This window comes from Zosterops lateralis (assembly GCF_965231275.1).
Source record: "Zosterops lateralis genome assembly, chromosome: 4".
Classification (NCBI taxonomy): domain Eukaryota; kingdom Metazoa; phylum Chordata; class Aves; order Passeriformes; family Zosteropidae; genus Zosterops; species Zosterops lateralis.
Window position 1 is genome coordinate 19,945,141 of NC_139765.1, and position 19,445 is coordinate 19,964,585.

At 40.8% G+C, this 19,445-nt stretch overlaps 1 protein-coding gene across 1 annotated transcript in view; it reads right to left on the bottom strand.

Annotated features, from left to right (window-relative positions):
* Positions 1-871: 871 nt before the first annotated feature.
* Positions 872-19,445, bottom strand: part of NUAK1 (NUAK family kinase 1) — a gene marked incomplete at its 5' end in the record, with an annotated part of 46,743 nt that continues 28,169 nt past the window's right edge. The window contains 5 exons of the mRNA XM_083859782.1: positions 872-4,956; positions 6,034-6,166; positions 6,469-6,588; positions 12,368-12,433; positions 13,722-13,873. Coding sequence (XP_083715908.1) covers positions 3,803-4,956; positions 6,034-6,166; positions 6,469-6,588; positions 12,368-12,433; positions 13,722-13,873 — 1,625 coding nt within the window. The 3' untranslated portion in view covers positions 872-3,802. The remainder of the gene's footprint in view (positions 4,957-6,033; positions 6,167-6,468; positions 6,589-12,367; positions 12,434-13,721; positions 13,874-19,445) is intronic.

Below are 19,445 nucleotides of genomic sequence, written 5' to 3' on the forward strand. Positions count from 1 at the left end.
TGGATCCTAATCCAAACTGACTGTAATTTAAAAAAGCAGAATATACACCACAGGTATCTTGGCTGTTTGCATTAAGGGTGATGCTTAATGGTGTCTTGCTCAGAGCCAATACAAAAAAGACATTGCCAACCATTTCCTTTATTTTAACAAGTCCCCAGCACACACAGCATACCTAACACCCAGCTTCCCTTATGATGCCCAACTGTAGTCCAAGAAAAACAGTCCAAAGCCTTCTGGTGATCATGGGAATTCCAAAAAAAAAAAAATGAAAACTGACTCCCTTTTTTCCCTTCTCACCAGCTGATTACTGTCTGTTCAAGACCATCTGACCAAAATCAACGCACACTTGACAGCAGTGAATGGCCATCTTTTTTTTTTCTTTTTTCTTTTTTTTTTCTTTTTTTTTTTAAATCAAATTACTGCTCAAACCCCCTAAATTTTACCAATAAAAACATTGTCAATAAACTGTCCCTTTCCCAGGTGGGGAGGAGAAAAGACCATGACCATCTTTCTCTGAGCTACAAATGAGTTCTGCTGTGCCTCCTCAGCCAATCTGTCTCACCTACAGCATACCTGGTCCACAAACCTCATTTATCTTCAACAGAAAACCCCCAGGCAGCTGTTCTCCACCAAACTTTTCTATAGCTGAAAGCACTGTGTGCTTTGCAATGCCAAATACTTCACAGCACAGGAGTCTCTGTGGCCACTCACATTATATTCAAATGCACAAATGAGCCAAGGAGATTTGCATAAACAACTTGGTACAAAGTTCTTAGATGCTGCTGTATTTCTTTATGACAAGTTCATTACCATTTAGCATTGGCTCATGCTGATGTACAGTGAAAAAGAAAAGGGGGAGAGAGAGACTCTGCACAGTTACATTAATTTCATTTTATTTAATAAAAAACAGTATCAGATTAAAAATACAAATACTTTGGGTGATTATCCAGCGTTTTTCCCTGTGTGCCTCGTAGAGCTCAAACCAACCAAGGATTGGGAGAAAAAACCAAAAAAAACCCCAAAAAATAAAACCAAACTATTTTGGCCAGAGCTGTAAAATAATGTTGCACCAATTAAATTACACCAAATATATTATTATAACTTTGAAATTGTTTTCAGACCAATAAATTAAAAAAAAAGACAAATTCAAATAAAAAAGTTGACTTTGTATTACAAAAAAAAATTAAATAAGAATCACAACACTAATAGTAACAATGTGCAGTCAAGTTTTTTTGTTTGTTTTTTTTTTTTTTTTTTTTCTTCTCTTCTAGGAATGATAACATGCCAGTAAACATGTAACATGCCAGTAACATGCCAGTAAATCCCTACATAACATTTCCAGTTTGGCAGCAAGCAGTCACTCACTCATTCACATTTGTACATGAGGAAGCAGGCCTGGGCAAAAGCCTCAGAGATAGGAGCCTTCAGGATGCTCCTCACTTCCCTGCCATGGCCAGTTGAACTCCCTTCCCTTCGTCCTGAAACCTCTATACATCCACTCAAGGTTTAGTGCCACATGTCCAGAGAAGGTGTGATGCTCTGGCCTCAACTGGCCAGCACTGACTCACACCAGCTGAGGATGCAGCTCTTGCACCCCAGGGCATGAGTTCAAAGCGTGGCTGCAAGGCACATCCACCCTTGTTTCAGAAAGTGCATGGAGACTACAGGGAGTTGTTTTAAAATGCACCACAGTAAACCTGTTAATTCAACACACTGCAAAATGGGGTGCTTTTTTGGGATGGGGTAAAAGAGCACATGCAGGGCTTGTGAGAGGAGATGTCTGAATATCATACAGAGAGGTACACATCTGTAGAGAAGTGACCTGCAGTTGCCCTTCCTGAGCAAATGACAGTAAGCCAGATTTCACTTGACCACCTGTGAGTATGTCTCTCAGAGATTTCATGGTATTGACGCCATTTATTTCAGAGTCAAATTTGGTCCAGTGTAAGTGAATAAGTAAAAAGTAAAGGTTTTCCACAGAGGCAGATTAAACTGATTTAGGAAACTCAGTCTGGTTCATCTTTATGCTAGGTATCACACTTGATTTTTAGGAGGAACCAACAGCCTTAAGTACCATGACACACTGAATAAAATTAATCTGCAAGTGAAATAGCTCCCTGTTCCAGATTATGGATATATGGACTTATCTTCACTTCTCAAGGAATCCCCAGAGGAACACTATTCAGTTTCTGCACCATCTCTAGAATTTGGGATACAGTGGGTCAAACTCTGCTTTCAGTTCCAGTTACAGGGCAGGAGTGAGGCCAGAATTTACCCCATGCCCTTCTGCTCTGGGTATGAGTGTGGATACAAGTTTTGCAGCTGTGGATCATTTGACATCATTGGCAGAAACCTGTGATTTAATCACAGCAGTGCACCTCCAAGAAGGCCAGGGGCTATGTGCTCATGGAAATGAGACTGAAATGGGCCTGAAGATTCCAGTTTGCCCAGGCCTGCCAAACACACAGTGGCTTTCTGACATAGGCTTACATTCAGGTAATCCAGTAGACCCATGTGGTACCTTTATGGGAGTTGAAGCCTCCGGTCTGGATAGCTGGATATGTCTGTGAACACAAGCACATATCCTTTTTTTTCAAACTAGTATCATTGCAAACTCAGTACCAGCTACACTAGATAGAGGCAGGCCCACAACTTTATGCTAACTCTGTTATTAAATCTACCATTATCATTTCATCATTCTATTATTTCTGCTCTGTTACCACCAACCTAGAAACATTTTCATTTGCAGAAAGGCATCTTCCGACTAACTTTCTGACGTCTATCCATTTCCTACACTCTACAACCTCTTCCTCACCTAACATTCTGGTTGCAAACTACTGTCACCCCCAAATACTACAAGCTAGCTGCAAGGTGGCACCACTTGCTGACAGTGGCTGAACTCTTGATTAGAGGGTCAGTTAACCCTTGAGACATTTTGTCAGATCTATCTTTGTCTGGGCATTCATCTGGCTCACCAGTTGGAAAGAGTCACAGATTGAACATATGGTTTGAAATGCCTTAAAAGGTCATTTAGCTGCTGATAACATGCATTTCTTCCAGTTGCCATTATCATTTCTGTGGCTCTGTTTTTGCTGGTAGTTGAAAACAATTTTAGAACTTTCTACTCACTGAAGAGCAATGGCTCTGGACACTGTGGGAGGTCCAGATATGAATGACTGCTCCATCGCTTGTCCACAAACACCTCATGAGGTTTTCCTGGGGCAAGTCTCTCAAATTATCTTAGAACATGTTCAGAACCTCTCAGGTCACTCTGGTGGAAGGGACCATGGTAACCACCTAGCCTGGTGTCCTGCGTAATGCAAGCCAAAGATTCCCACTGTGCAATCACTGTACCAATAACTTCAGAGGGAAATAAAGCCTCTTGTTCTAAAAGGCATCCAAATCTGACTTGAAGAATTCAGCTCATCTCTTAATAAAGCTTATCTAATATCAATTACAAACCTCTCAAAGCGTGTGTCCCTCACTTCCAGTTTTAATTCTATCTAGCTTTGACTTTGAGCCATCAAATCTTGGTGCTTTTGTCTGCTAATTCCTGATGTGCTTTCATCACAGATACAAAGACCAAAGGTTTTTCTCTGGTCAGGTAGGTAATATTTTGAGAACACAAATTAGAGAAGTGTGAGATGCCTTTGGGGCAAGTTTACTTGGAGTTCAGCTAAGTAGGTACAGTCAGCACCTCTAAATCAAAACCTACCATTGTCAGCAAATCAGTGACCTGGCTTACTCCATCATAAAGGTACACAGAATAACTCCCTTCCCTTCCTTTTCCATCTTCCCTCTGCTAGTTGAGCTTGTTGCAGATCTCTAGGGCTTTCTTGTAGACCTGAGTCACATCATCCATGTCTGTGAGAAGAGAAAAACTGCTGTCCCCCAGACGGTTGCGGTAACGCTTTAGATACTGTGGCCGTGGGCAATTCTGAAGTCCTTCAAAGTCTTGGATCTGGAGGAAATTTTCAGCAGAGACACAGCTCCGTATTCTCTGCCTGTTTGGCCTGTTCTCTTGCAAATCCAGCAAATCAAATGAGTCACTGGACAAAATACTGTCATCACTAATTACACTGGAAGGGCGACTGTAACTTCGAGGTAATGCATCCCCAGACAAGACCATTTCTTCCATGGCATCCAGTGTTGGTGTGTCAGGGCTAATCAAAGCAGGTTCAGTGCTGTTAGTAGAATACTTGCTGTTATGTTTCAAGATGCCCTTACGCCTGCAGGAATGGCTATAAGACCCATTTCTGGATGGCTCTGTGACCCCTGAAGAAGTGTCACTGTTTACTGTCTCATCATTATTGTCCAAGAGTTCAGAAGATTCGCTTCTTTCTGGAGAGGAGTAATAGCCAGACTCCCTCTGCTGAGTCTTCTTTAAGATTCCTTTCTTTGGCATTAGTGAAGACTGCTTAGTGCCATACTTGCCAGCTACCTCTCCTTCTACAACACTTTTAATGGCCACACCAGTCCTACACAACTCTTGCTCCATCTTAAAAGCAGAGGGTAACACTGGGCTGACAACTCCTTCAATGAAACCTGCACTGTGAGAGCGATGTTCACTGTTGCTCCTTTTCTTCAGAATGCCCTTGGGTCTTTTGGAGGTTGGTTTGGTTGCATTTTCAGCTCCTCCTTCCTGGACAGACTGTGCAATGTCATTTTCCTTTTTTGATTTTTTCAGAGACCTTTGTCTCTCTACTGTTACTTCAGGACCTTTGGGCTTAGAAAGGCACTTGATTTTGGTATCAGTCTCAAGTTGGAGACCAGTAGAACGGTGATGCCAATCAATGAACCTTGCCAGCAGTGGGGACTCGGAGTCCCTCACGGACTCACAGTCACAGACACTGCTCTTGTAGCCCCAGTTAACCCACCAGTGGTTGGCAATGTCTTCAATGGTTGCTCGGCGTTCAGGGTTCACCATCAGCATCCACCTGATAAGACCACGAGCATCTATGGATGAAGAATGGCATATAACATTTTTAGAATATGGGCATTCTTAGGTTTGTCAGTTTAAATTGAAAGTGTGAAAACAATCAAATGAGCAAAAAAAAATGCTCCATACTACAGAGAAAGTGAAAAGGAACAAGGCTTTGACTATCAGTCTATGATGGAAAATGCCTCTGAGCAGTACTTTTTATCAGAAGAATATGATTCACTCTGGAAAATGTACACTGGGCTATCCAATAAATTAAGGTTTGTACTGTATTAGACAGTGAATGGTTCCATATTGCTGAAGGAAGTCACCAACCTATTGACTCTTATGACAAAAAAGGAAAAAAAAAACAGAATTGGGATGTTTTGAATGATCTACACATTATTGCTTCTGTATTTACTTATTCCATAACCAGTGTAGTCTTTTGTGTATTGTAAAGGTTTCTTTTCATTCAGAGATCAAGAAGACAGAAAATTGAAAGGAATGGCAAACAGCTGATACAAGATGAATATTCATTTAAATATAATATTTGCATGGATATTTAAGGTTGGAAGGAGTCATTATTATCAATGAGCCAGACTTAGCTGCTACTTTTCCATCAGGTGACTGCTTAATGTGCTATCCTAGAAGCCAATGTGAACACAGTGGCTTTAATTCAGATTTTGGCCTGTCTTCTTTAATAAGAGGCTCTGTTGCTCTGACCATTCACCTTCTCTCTGCTTGCAATAGCCCACAGCATAGTGAGAGGACTGCTCTGTACCAGTCTGTCGTAGCAGTTTACAGCTCATCTGAACAATTTCAATTGCAATAGCTAACAGACTTTCCACTGCCACAGATCTACTTAAAAGAGCCCATTACAGCTCCCCAAGGCAACAAAATCTATCTGCAACAAAACTTTTATTTCAAAAGGGCTTTTGGAAAGTGCTGTACCCAGATGGGAATTTATAGCAGATGAACTCAGTAGGAGAATGAGATTTTATTTTTGGTGTACATCATTCTAATATGACACTGTAACATGTTGGAAGGGGACAAACAAAATGCTCCATGCGGAACTGCTGTCAGTTGAGTACATGGCTCTCCCTCCTTTTTCATACCTGAGGTCTGTGTTGGCTCACGATATTCTCCACTGCTGATCTGCCTGATGAGATTTTTGTGATCAAAGCCATCAAAGGGCATCGTTCCATAAACCAGAGTGTAAAGCAATACGCCAAGGGCCCAGCTGTCAACCTGAAATACAGACACAACACTTGTAAGCCCAGGAAAGCTGATCCCTGCTCTTCTCCATGCCACTAGCACCACAAGAGCACATCGTGTCCAGCTGCACCTACTGCTGGGCAAACTGGTATCTAACATCTCACTAACCACCCAGAGGCAATCCAAACAAAAGTGAAGCAGCTTAAGAACTTCAAATACTTGGACAGACCCAAGTGAACTCACATGTACAGTAGCATTTGCATTAAGACTACCCCTCATGAATGTTATCATCAAAGACATCCTCATACCACCACAGAAAAACTGACCCTTCTTACCTCTGGGCCTCTGTAAGGCCGTCCATTAACTATTTCAGGGGAAGCATACAGTGGGCTTCCACAAAAGGTCTGCAGAAACTTGTCTTTATGATAAAGGTTGGAGAGTCCAAAATCGGCAATCTGCAAATACAATTGCACAAGGCATTTGTAATATTAATGATTTCTTAAAGTAACAAAAAATCCTTTATCAGGAAAGATTTAGCTATATTTGTCTCTGCCATAGGGCAAGGACCTCAAAGTGGATTTTACTTTTCTCTCTAAAGATCTCTCAGAGAAGAAGGGTTCTCAGGTGAAGTCCTCATGATTAGGAACTAGGATGCTTTGGGTCCATTCACATACAGGCCACCAACTGCACAACCATCAGCTCGTAATTTTATCCTGGATGAATTGCATATGCTTGCAAAGGCAATCTCATACTGGGAAGCCTGCTGTCCACTGACTGCTCTTCATCTTGCATAGTCATTAATACCAGAGGAAGGCAAGCAGAAAGTACCACTCTTCTTATCACACACATGCAAGCCAAAATCCACAACCTTTAACATCAACAGGAGGAGGGAGACAGGAGTGTTTCAGGAAGCTAAGCATTACTGAATAAAGTGATTTTTGAAATCATCTGGAATGTAGCTACGAGTGGCAAAGTGAGGCACTCACTCACTCCTCCAGATACAGAGACATGGGGCTGAAGAATCTGAGCTGTTAAGCCCATGAGATGTCTATCACGAGATAATAAACACAAGTCCGGTTCCTAACTGGAAACAATGGGCCCAAATCTGGCTTTCCCAATGCAAACAAAACTTCCCTTGGGACTGTTGGGAATTTTGCCCATGTAGGAATTGCAGGATCAGGTCCAAATATTTTGTTTACTTCAATTCTCTGTTCTTGTTCTTACAAAACAAAGGCTGAGGACAGCAATACTAAATACTCCCACAACCTCTATATTTTCTTTGTTTCTCAAAGGCAGCACATCTCATTTTCATCTTGTTTAAAACCAAAATGTTTCTGCTTCCCAGAGATACTTGTATTATTGCCCACAATCAACATAATGCCTACATAAAAGACATAAAGCACAGGCATAAAAAAGGTATTGTAGATATAGAAGACAGGAGTTTTCTCTGGGTTTTTTCACCTTATTTCTTCTGGTCTTTTCTACCAGAAAGAAATTAAATCCCAGAAACTTTCACAAGAGAAAATTCAAGAAAATATAAGATGAATGGGAAACAAAAGGATTTGCCAGCACCATCACTCACTCTTGGCTTTCTAAAATGTGTATCATTGATGCCTCTAATACCTGTTGAATTACAATGTTCAGTGAACTCTTGGAAGAGGTAAAGTCTTTGTGTCTACTTCCTCAACTGGTACAGCTACACTGAAAAATTACACAGTTGAGACTAAAATAGGAACATATATATGCTTTCTAAACAGATATAAATAGATATGTAGTTGTTAGATACTTTCATGTTAGAAAAACAAACTTTTAAAATATTTCCTTTTTACACAATTTTAAAGTCACAAGTCAAATATGAGATTTCATGCTTCACTCTTTCCAATTTTGATGTTCTGCTTGTGCAGGTGTTTTACTGACAATCTGTGTTCATCCTGCTCAAAGAGCAGCTGATTTCTGTTCATTAATTTTAATTCATCTCACCATGTTCATTCATAGATTGAATTCATGCAGTCCCTCAGACAGTGTATTATCAACCCACAGCAGAAAATTCAACCCTTAAATAAATGTGGTTTGTAAAATCTTCATTGTATGGTTGGAATGTCATTGGAAACGGCTGGTGTAGAATTGCACTCTGCAAACATATTCTCATGGCTCAGATTGCACTTAATTGCCTTAAATTCCACTTTCTTATCAAGTCACCCTACTTGGCTTGCAGGAAGTTGGGTTTTAAGCCTTATGAAGTGTGTCCTGTCAATCAGGGGAAGAATGGGATCATTTCAGTGTTAAAAATTCATGCTGGTCGTTGATTTTTATTTTAGTCCAGGATGCAGCTAAGACAAGGACAAACAGTGCACAGTGTGACTCCTTGTGAAAATACATTCCCTTAACACCATGGAATGTATAAAATGCATGTGGATGTGCATAAAATATATATATATATATAGGGATACACATACCATTGTTCACTCTAAGAAACTCTCAGACTTTGGCATTCATGTTTTCATTTTGACCATTCAGGAAAAGAGTATTTATGTTACAGTCCACTCCCATGCTCACAGACTGATGTTTATCAGCTTTTCCCATTAAAAGTGTCATGCCCCCAAAACAAGATTAATAGAAGCCAACATTACTTCATGTTCTTGGCACTTAAATGGAACTAAGACATCAAGTCAAAAAACTTTCTAAATCGGGAGGAGCAGAAAAGCAGACTTTTATTCCCCTTGCCTCAGGAGTGTATGTTTCATATTTGCTGTTAGCTATGATAAACCAGATGTAAGTTATTGTTGAAGTGTGGAATATAAATTCCATGGAGTTCACACTCATGGAAATTGTCAGTTTTATCCCACTTAAGAATCCGTCTCTCTGTACTGCAGATAGAGAAATAGTTAGGTCTCTTAAAGCAAATGCAATGTATGTGCAGTTGGTGAGACTTCCAGCAACGTAAATCCCAATTCCATACACTTTGTCTGTATATACAAAATCCTCATGTGTTTTTAGTGGTTAGTCTGATTGGTGCCCCCTTAACAGCCCAAGAGAATGTGCAGTTAGCAGGACTATGTTACTCTTATACTTGCATTGTTCTACTCTTCTATCACTTTGAGGTTGCTCATACCATTTACATCAACCTCTGCTAGACATCTCTTTTAGTTGCAATTCCCAGCACAGGAACTGTTCTCATCCCACTGTGAACAAGGATGTCCAGTCTCACAAGTGTTTAAAGCTCATTTGATTCATTTACATCTCCTGCATTTAGTGGTTTTCAGTAAAAGTCTGCAGCAAGTAGTACTGCATACAAGAAGTCCATGAAAACCTAATAATACACCACAGATTGGATCACCTTTTTCCTCTCATTGCACCCCACCTCTGGCCTGTGGATATGCAGAACTCTTTAAAATGTGTATTTTTTTTGTTGCTTCCAGACACTGGTGTTTCCTTGTTGCAGTATTCTAACATATGACTCTGCTTCCAGAGATTTTTACTCAGCATCACAACTCTTAAAAACAAAAAAACCCCACCCTTCTTATGTCTCCATACATTCCTTTATGACCTTCATTTAATTATCTAAAGCTTAAGAATGGTTTCCAAGTTAGTGTAATACCAAGTAAAATGGCCTTTTCGAGCAGATAATAATTTCTAATGGATTACTTGTCCTCTTTATTTCCTGTTTTAAAAGTATTGTTTTAGCTGCTATACAGGGATCCATTTTTTACACCACCTTATTTTTTTCTTCACATAATTATGACATTTTTGTAAATCATAATGCCTAGATCACTGGCTTCTTCAGAAACATGTATTTAATTGCATGTTGCACCCAAGATCAAAGAGATTCCTTTAATTTTCTCATTCTTAAAATCAAACCACCAATTTTGTGTTTGTAATCCACTGAATGAAATATAAACACTAGGAAAGTATATATAAGACTATCAATCCATTTCTAGAAAATGTCTTCCCCTTAGTATCTGAAGCCTTCAGTCAATACCAAACCCCAAACTGCATTTTTTTCTGCCTGAACAAACTGCATGTAAATGCTCTCAGAATGAGGACCTGATAAATTTACTCTTAATAAATAATTTACAGTTCCATATGTGTTTCCCTGCCAACAGTTACTGTTTAGTGAAACAAAGAAAAAGTGGGAAGTAAAACTCTGTGCAAGTAACACAGAAACCACAGCAATATATTCAAAGCTTCAGCATCAGGGAAATAGTGGCTGTATGCTTAACATCAAGTATTCAAATCTGATCTTAGTGACAAGGTTTAAAAAAAAGAGAACACAAAGAAAAACCATGCCAAAAAAAACCTCTTGGAGCAATCCAAATTCAAACACTATTGACTGTAAGATGTACGAAATATCAATACCTTCCTGAGTTCAGTCTGTTTTTCAGTTTCATGAGACCCTTTGCAGAAGTAATGACTAGGGGACAGCAAAGAAGCCCCTTGCCCATGCCAAGGCAGCCTTGCCTGCTCAGAGGCCTTAATATTGAAGAGATGTAGCTGAGGAAAGGCTGCAAATATGAAAAATACCTACAGCAGTTTAAACACAACACAAGTCAGGAAAGAGAAACTCTCAAGAAAAAGACATCCAAATGACTGGAAGGTATGTGAGGAGGTAGAGCTACCTGAATTTCTTCCACAGCAGTGGCACTCGCTATGGCAGCTAAAATGCATCTGTGGTTCTGAAGCCCCGGGTCTGCTCCAAGTGTGGACCAAACAAAGCTACCTGTCCTTGCCCCATCCTTCCACTCTACCTGCAGAACGACTCCCATAAAGGCGAGAGGGGCAGCAGTGGAGCAGCCTGATAAAGCTCAGCTGCAAGAGGCTTGAGGAAGTGATTGGTTTTCCATATGAGGACCACAGTGCAGAGATCCAGCCCTCCACAGCTAGCAAATTCCACAAATTCCTCTTTTCTCTCAAGAATTCTCTGATTAGCTGGGAAGATAGTTTGGCGTGTAATGTGGAAAGAAAGGTCATCCTGCCTGCGGAAGCCTGATTTGTATACAATGTCCTAGAAAGGCTACTTTTTGTTTTCAGTGCTGCTGAGAACAGCTCTGGCTGCTGCAGACAGTGTCCCTGTAGGAATAGGAGAGGAGAGGTCTGCTCCAACGCTGGATGCTAACAGCAAGACATCCAAATACTGCATTGGATGGGCCTTCTGTAAAAGACTGTTTTGGGAAACCACATATTTGTGTGCCTTTAATCCACTAGTTGATCCAAGTCAGCTTCTGTCATCAGTGTTACACAGATGGCAGCTACTACATGTTACTTTCTGTAACAGCTTGAAATGAAGACAAACTCTCCAGTGCAAAGCACAGAACACTGTGCCTGCAGGCCCAGGGCTTTCAGGGGAGACGAAAGGAAGACCCAGGCAATTTAGGTACTGGACTATGCAAGTAGCTCCTTGACTACTTTTTTTAGTTAAATAAGGATGCTCAAGTGTCAGCAGAAACCCTTTGTTGTTTCTCTCTCGGCTTCTTTGGCCATGGATGAGCACATCCGGCTGCCCTTACATCCAGCTACCCAAGGAGGAACGAAGTTGAAAGTGAAACAGGTTCAGCCACCTGGAAATTACACTTATTTTACAGAAGAATATGGATAGTATATATATAGGAAATTACTCTGGAAATTAAATCTCTGCATTATTTAACTTTGTGTTACAGCTATAAACAATAGAAGAAAAAGACAGGAAAAAAGGTCATTCCCATGCTTTCACTGGGGAGAAATGGTATGGAAATGACATCACTGACATCACTATCCAAAGTATACGTTTGTGTCTGAAGTTCCAAGGCCATTTCCTAATGAAGCACATGCTTTACTAGGTTTATTTTGAAACTCTACTTGCTTATTTTCCAGCCATGATCAAAAGAACATTTAGACTGTTCTGTAGGAGGCACTTGAACCCTGTAGACTGGAACAGTTTTCTCCTAGCCCCAGAAGCAGCCAGCAATAATATCATTTGTACAAACAGCCTGATTGCACAAAATGCACTGCTGTTTTCTACCAGTGGGTAGATATTGCATTGGAATCATGGACTTTACATGGCAGGAAAGGGCCTTCCCCTCCAAAGTATGCAAAGCTTCATTTAGTGTGTATTACTGGGAATCAGTGGTGTCTTCCCCCAACCTTGCCAGATGCTGTTGCTTAGTAGCTGTACCATAACAATGTCTCTTCTAATACCTTGGGTAAAAATGTTATAAAACATGCAAATCCATTCTGAGAAGCTCAGAAAAAGAATCCTACCTTAATATTAAAATTGTCATCAAGAAGAATGTTTTCCAATTTTAGGTCCCTGTGGACAACACCATTCTGAAACAAGGAAGAGAAAATGAGGAAGAGCATGAGAAAATATTGGGAAAATTAAAGGTGAGCTGGCAGGGTGGTCTTCGCATCTACATTTCAGGGCTGATTTCACTGTCATAACACTCATGGCCCAGTGACTAGTGGAAGGCGCTATATTAGTCACTTGTTGTGTGGTTAAGGGAAGAATGACTGGAATCTGTACTCCCACAAAGACTCTAAAACAGCAGAGGGGTGGGGGGGGTGGAGGGCTGGGGGGTGTCTTTTCGGAACTTAATTTCATCCTGGATCCTGCCCCCACTGTGTGAAAGCAGGATACTCTTCCCAGGCACCAGCAACCAGTATCTGTGAATGATGTTAGCCCCAACAAAAGCCCTCATTCCTCCAATGAGCAGCCATGTGGATTGGGGGAGTTCTAATCCCAAAGGATTGTAAATGTTAGGGATGGAAGCAAATAGACTGGGTCTAGGTCAGAGCCTTCTTTACAGAAACTTGGAAAATTTACTGCATCAGGAATGGCACTGCAGCTTTTCAGCACTATGCAGTGAGGACTTTGAGAAACCCCCATTTTCATCAGAATTCAGGTAGAGACTTAAGTGTTTTAAGAATTCAAATTAAAATTGTGTTAGCTGCTCATTGCCTTTAGCTTCATGAAGTTTTGGCTTTATGCAGTTGTTTCATAAACAGGGATAAAAGGTCCATGATGATAGCCAGTCAGTTACCTTGGGTTTAATTTGTCATTCCAGGTGGGTACCATGATTGATAAGGTCATTAGCAAATGGTATCTTTCCCACTACATCTGATAAAGTTACTTTTACCTATCCAGAATGAGTATGTACTAAAGCTCATACAGAACCTCATAGCTTTCTCTTGGCTTTTTCTTTCATATATTATATCTCCTATTCTAAAGTTGTTTACTAGCATATTCAAATTGCAAACTAGCATTTGTCTGAATGCATTAATATTAATGCATTAGAGGTTATATGAGATGCCTTCTCTAGTTGATGTTGTAATTTTTGAGTTTTTAATGTCAGGAGAATTATTTTAAAGGCAAAAATGCAAGGTAGGTCTAAAGTAAGGGTGTGTCTGGTATCTGCCATAACACAGGAAAACATCATTAGTCTTAAAAAAAGGCACTAGCTCAGTGTAGCACTTTTAATGAAGATCTCCTGTTGTACTAATAAAATCATATACTCTGATATTTAATAATGAATGCTGTTGCCTCAGACATGGTTTGAAATATATGCCACTAATCAGCCTTGAAACAGCATTTTTTACTATGAAATCCTTTGCTCACCTTGTGGCAGTAATGCACAGCAGAGACTATTTGTCGGAAGAAGTGTCTTGTCTCTCTTTCACTTAATCGTCGCCTCTCACTGATGTAATCATACAGCTCTCCTTTACTTGCATACTCCATGATGATCACAATCTTATCTTTATTTTCAAACACTGCACAGAAGCAAAGAAAAGAAAAAACACCACAGTTGATTCAATACCTTTGAAAACTGACACTTTAAAGAGTGAAGAAGACTTGGGATGTCTGATCACATCCTAGGCCACCACTGTGGGCAGGAAAAGTGTAGTAACAATCCCACTGCAAAAATCAAGTTCCAAACCTACTTTTTACCAGAGGAAGATTACAACATCTTAGACCAAGAGAAGGAAGTTGAGGTTATCCTCTCTTTCATACGGCTACATGAACCTCTTTGTCTCAAATAATATGGGGTCACAAGGTGGCAAAGTCAACTTATCCTAGTGAGGTGAGGTGGACACTCGTGCCAGTAACAAATGAATACCAGTTCCTGTTCCAGCATGGAATTCCTCGTACAAGTAGCCCACTTGAGGCCAGAGGACAGAAGCAAACAGGAGCCCTCATATCATTTGGAAATGGTTCATAGAAGGCATAATAAATTCTTGTCTTCAACAACTGATACAGGATTGCCACTTGGCTTACAGTGACTGTTGGTTGGCTTTCACCTACCACCAAAATCCAACAAGTGAATTGAGAGATGTGTCCTCCTCCATCCCAACTCTAGTTACAGCATGGTGGGTACAGACACCTGAGCTTGCTGTAGCTGCAGTGCCTCCAGAGCTGTTCAGCTTTTGTCAGTGGGGCTCTGTACCCTGTTTCATGCAACCAAGTCTTCCTCGAGCTTCCTTATCTCCTGCTTCTATCATATGTCCCACCTCATGTCACTGACTGCATGCTGTAATCCTCTGTCACTTGCATGGAGCCAGCAGCAATGCACAACACCAGCATAAGCAGAGCAAGGAAAATCCAACTCATACACGTCACAGCCTGACTCTTCTTTGGGGCTGAGAGTACGCTGTGTCACATGCTGTCAAGGACTTCACTGTGAGTGGCGGATAACTAATATTTAATCTAGTAAAGCAGGCTGTTAATAGTCTGGATTTGCTGGCTGCTAAACAGTTCTTCACTTTTATCACTGAAAATCCACTGCAACCCACTGGAAACTTCCTGCACCTGACAAAAATACCACTGCTATATGAAAACATGGTGATTTTCCTTTTCTTTTTATCTGTGGCAGCACTGGTCACACTGGCAGCAAGGCATATACAAATTAAGGAGGTTAAAGGGTTTATTACAAACAGATGCTAGTTTTAAACCAGCCCTACTGTAATGATGCCTTCCTATATCTCTTTATCAAAGCTCAGCCAGTAGTCTTCCGTGATTTAAAAAAAACCCCAGAATTAAGCTTCAGCTTTTGCAGTGAAATGTGAAGCTGCCTCTCTCAACACACAGATATTTGCTTCTCTTAGGCTTTGTCTCGTGTCCTCTCACACCTTGCCACTCAGATCTACAAGCAAAAGCCTCTGCACTTCATTCTAACACCCTTGAAACCCAGCCAAACAGCTCTGATAAAAGGGAGAGAAAACAGCCATTGGCTGATAAAATTGGCTGCTTATTTGTCTGCTGGCCTCACTGTACCCCGAAGCAGAGGCTACTGCCAGCGATTACATCCTATGTGCATCCTCATTAGCAATAAACTTCGGAAACTGGAAAAGCCGTCTCTGAATGGATTATACATACAATATCCTCTCCAAGAATGACAGACTGATACTGTCTGGGAAAAACTGAACATGCGCTGTGTCATACAGGGAAGTGCTGTGATGTGTTACCAATAAAACAGTAATGTGCACATTTGCTTCCCTAAGCTCAGAAGGGCTTGTTAGGTACAGGCTTGTTTAAGAAGGCAAAAAGAAATTGTTTTAGTAAGCTGAAATGATCTCAGGGCATTTTCATGGGAATGCACATCCCAAGTAGTTCCAACTGAGGACCACCCTCAGCTCAGAGGCACATTTGCCCTTGGCTCTTCTTGCCCCACTCCCCCAAAAGTTGATGCCCTACCAGTGTTCAGTGCTGCTGATGCCCTGCCATGATAGAGCATTCTTCCAGGCTGTGTTTTTATTAAAGTTTTGCCTTCATTACTCAGTCCTAAGAGTTTTCTCAAATCATCCTTGATGTTCTGAAGTTTTAAATTGTAAAATCTATTTTTTTTTTACTCAAATTTGCTATAATAATACAAGTCCTGCTTCAGATGTATTTTCCACCATTTCTACAGAAATGAGGTGGAAAGTATTGGCATGGAGGAATATGCATTCAAAGACACTTTCCATTTCAAATTTTCTCTTACATCCTCTAGGAAACTGAGATACTGAATTTAGGAAAGCGTAAATCTCTGTTTCAAATTTCAAATTTTTGTCACAAAGCCACACTAGAATCAATGAGAACAGAATCATTCCAGGAACTTGTTATCTGGCTTTCAGTTCACTGGCACACCCTTCTTAATAAGAGAGAATTTTGAGAGGGAAACTATCCTTGAACTTAGGTGACATTACAGAGGCCTCTGCACCATCACTATAGCTGAATGCTTATAGCAAATTAAACAGCAATTTGTTTCTCCATCCAGGAGCAGAGGTGAATAGGGAGGTATTTTTTTACAACTGCATCATTTCATGTCAGAGCATCTCCACCATATCAGCTGAACCTCATGAGTGGGCATGCAGACACTTCCTGCAGAGAAGGAACTCAGCAGCAGACAAAAAAATCTAAAATGAGAGCTGCAGCTGAAGGACGAGGAGGTTGGAAGGCAATGGAATTTATGTCTATACACCCACACAGCCTTAAAGAGGAATTCAGTGGTCAGGACTATCGGGCATATGACAAGGTGGTATTCTGGCAAGTCTCACACCATCAGTCAAGTACAGCATGAATTTTCACAGTAGTATTTAGGATGTCAGGCAGGTTTCACACAGGCACTTCTGAATTTCTTTTCCGGGCACAGCATGTAGTTTTATAAACATACACTCAAGAAAGCCTTGTGGCCAATAGTTGGGGGAAGAGAGGAAGGCATTAATTAAAGACTGGACTGACTTACTGCAAAAAATAATGAGGTAATAAATATACTGCCCTGTTAGCACCTGGGCTGTAACCTGTGGGCTGATGATGGATGGGTTGTCTCCATATAGCTTCTGGGACTGCTTGGTTCACTCTTTGTTTTTGCTGCAGATGATTTATTACCTGCCATCCTACTGCATATTCATTCTGAAACTCACCCCCACCTAGAAGTGTGCCTGAACCCTGGCTGCACCTACTGCCAGCAGAGAAGCATGGCTTTGGCAGGATGCTGAACCCCAGTAACCTCCCAAGGCTTGCTACTTCTGGGACAGCCATGTCATACAAGCCTGCTCTTCAGCCCTGAGCAAGGTCAAGGGAAGGAGACTATGTACAAGTAAGGTGGGGCTGCTTTAGCTTTTTTCCAAACCATCAATACTCAGTAAATGGCTAGCCAAATTAGATAAGTGAAGAACTGTCAGTACCAACACCCAGACATGGATAGCAGAGGAGATGGTCTGTCAATTAAGAATCAAGATAGGGGGGTTGCTTAGATGCAAGGCATGAGCTTCACCTATTAGAGAGGACAGCAGCAGAAGAAATGCTAGTTACTGGATGCGCATTATTTATTTCTGAGCCACTGTGTTTATTTTCACCATTCTGCAAGCTGAGTTACTCTGAGAGCTGCAACAAGACCTTGGTGTGGTGGTAGGGCTGCTGCAATGCCTCAGCCACAGCGGCGAAGTGCTGCTGCAGAGTAATGCTTGCAGATCACTACTTCTCCTTAGCAGACAGAGCCTGCTGGTTCAAAGACGGACTGTGGAGATGACTGTACTTTATGTGGCCACAGAGGAGGAAGCAGGGACAGCAGTGTGAGAGCACATCAGGAACCAGGAGCAGGAACAGCATGAACCTCAAGGTGTGAGGAACAACGTCACTGTATCCCCAGGAGATGAGCAAAGTACTACGACAGTAGCCACAACAGTGTGGAGAAACAGCATTTTCCAGGGGGCTATAAGCTTACTTGGGCTTGGTCTGGTCACCCCAAAAGCCTTGGGAACCCAAGCAGCAAAGGGTGCTTAAGATACAGTGGTCAAAGATTTCTTACTTTTCTATAAACCCTGCCCTTAATGCTCATGTGTTTGTTTCTTTTTTAAAAGTGACAGAGAAGTCTATACCTCCAGGCTCATAACTGAAACCAAATCTGCTGACTTCAAAGTTCCTTGAAGAATATAAATGTGAAATTGGGAAAGAATTTCACTTCTCACTATCAAAGACATATCTGACACAAAGTACATTTTGTAATGTGAATGAACTGTCCCTCTTTCACAGGTTGTTCTGCTATAGTAATAGTTCTTGTATGTAATCTCTCCACTTATTTATATTTTGAGGATGTGAAATTATGAACTCAGCTTCTATCTACAGCCTTCCATTTTCCAAATAGTGCTGACTGACGTCTTGTTCATCAGCACTCTTTTTCAACCCTACTGCCAAATTCTCCCCTCTAGCTCCACCAAAGTCACCTCCTCTGAAACTCATGTGACAAGTCTGACACCAAATGTACATACTACATTTCTTCACTGCTAAGATGTGCTTCACCCTAAAATTGTTGATGGGCACAGTTTTGCAAACATCAGTCAGAAAGATTTAATGGTACACTGTACACCACTCTGTTACAACAGTTCACTTTGGACCAAAATCAAAAAAAAGCAGGAGGCTTTTGTCCTTCCTCCAAGCTCACAGAATACTAAAGTCAGAGAGACTGTAGAGGGGGGTGGTTTCTTTCCCCCCCTCAAAGGACTACCTCCTTGTGGGCTGGTTCCACTTCGTTTTCATGTAACCCTGGGGTAAGGATTTTAGTTTGTTAGTTTAAGAGGGGCAGCCAATCTCTTTGCACTGGAACCATTTGAATTCTCCTCATGCCTTTGCTCTCTATCAGAGCAATCTCCTAAATTAGTTCCAGTATGTTGACATTCCTTCCATCTGGTGTCTTTCCATTCAGTGCTATTTTTATTACTCTCCTAACAGCCGCAGACAGAAGTACCTTTCCACTGCTACAAAATGCTCTTTTATTAAAGGTCAGCCAAATCAAAAGAACAAGCGAGTTTGTTTTTAATTTTGGAGATGCAGACTAAAATAACCTTTTCATTCATGTATGACCCAATTACCTCACCTGTGTAATAAGCCTTGAATTATTCTTCAAAAATCAAGCAAGTACAGAAAACTGTCTTTTACATTAGAATTTCAGCCTGATTCAGCTTTTGTGTTTTTGACTATTTTACAGCCCCTTGGCATAACCTTTATTTAGCTGATTTTTTAGAAGTAGTAGTATTTTATTACTGTTCTTAACAGAGCATATAGCAGACATGAAAATATCCCAGGTCCAATGAGAAAACCAATTATATGCATACACATAAATTTATGCATATGCTTTATATCTTGATATATTCAATTAAGTATGTGTTTTAATGCTAAGCTTGTGTTAAATTGTTTTCCTGAATTATGGCCTTATTCAGCCAAATTGCATCTCCTTTTAAATTAAAGGAATTAAATTAACATCCTGCAATAATCTTTTAAAATCAGACAGCATGCTATAATTTACTCCCCAGTGAGGAGATTAAATCAGAATGGGAACTATTATCCTTGGTGAGGTTGCTTCTCACA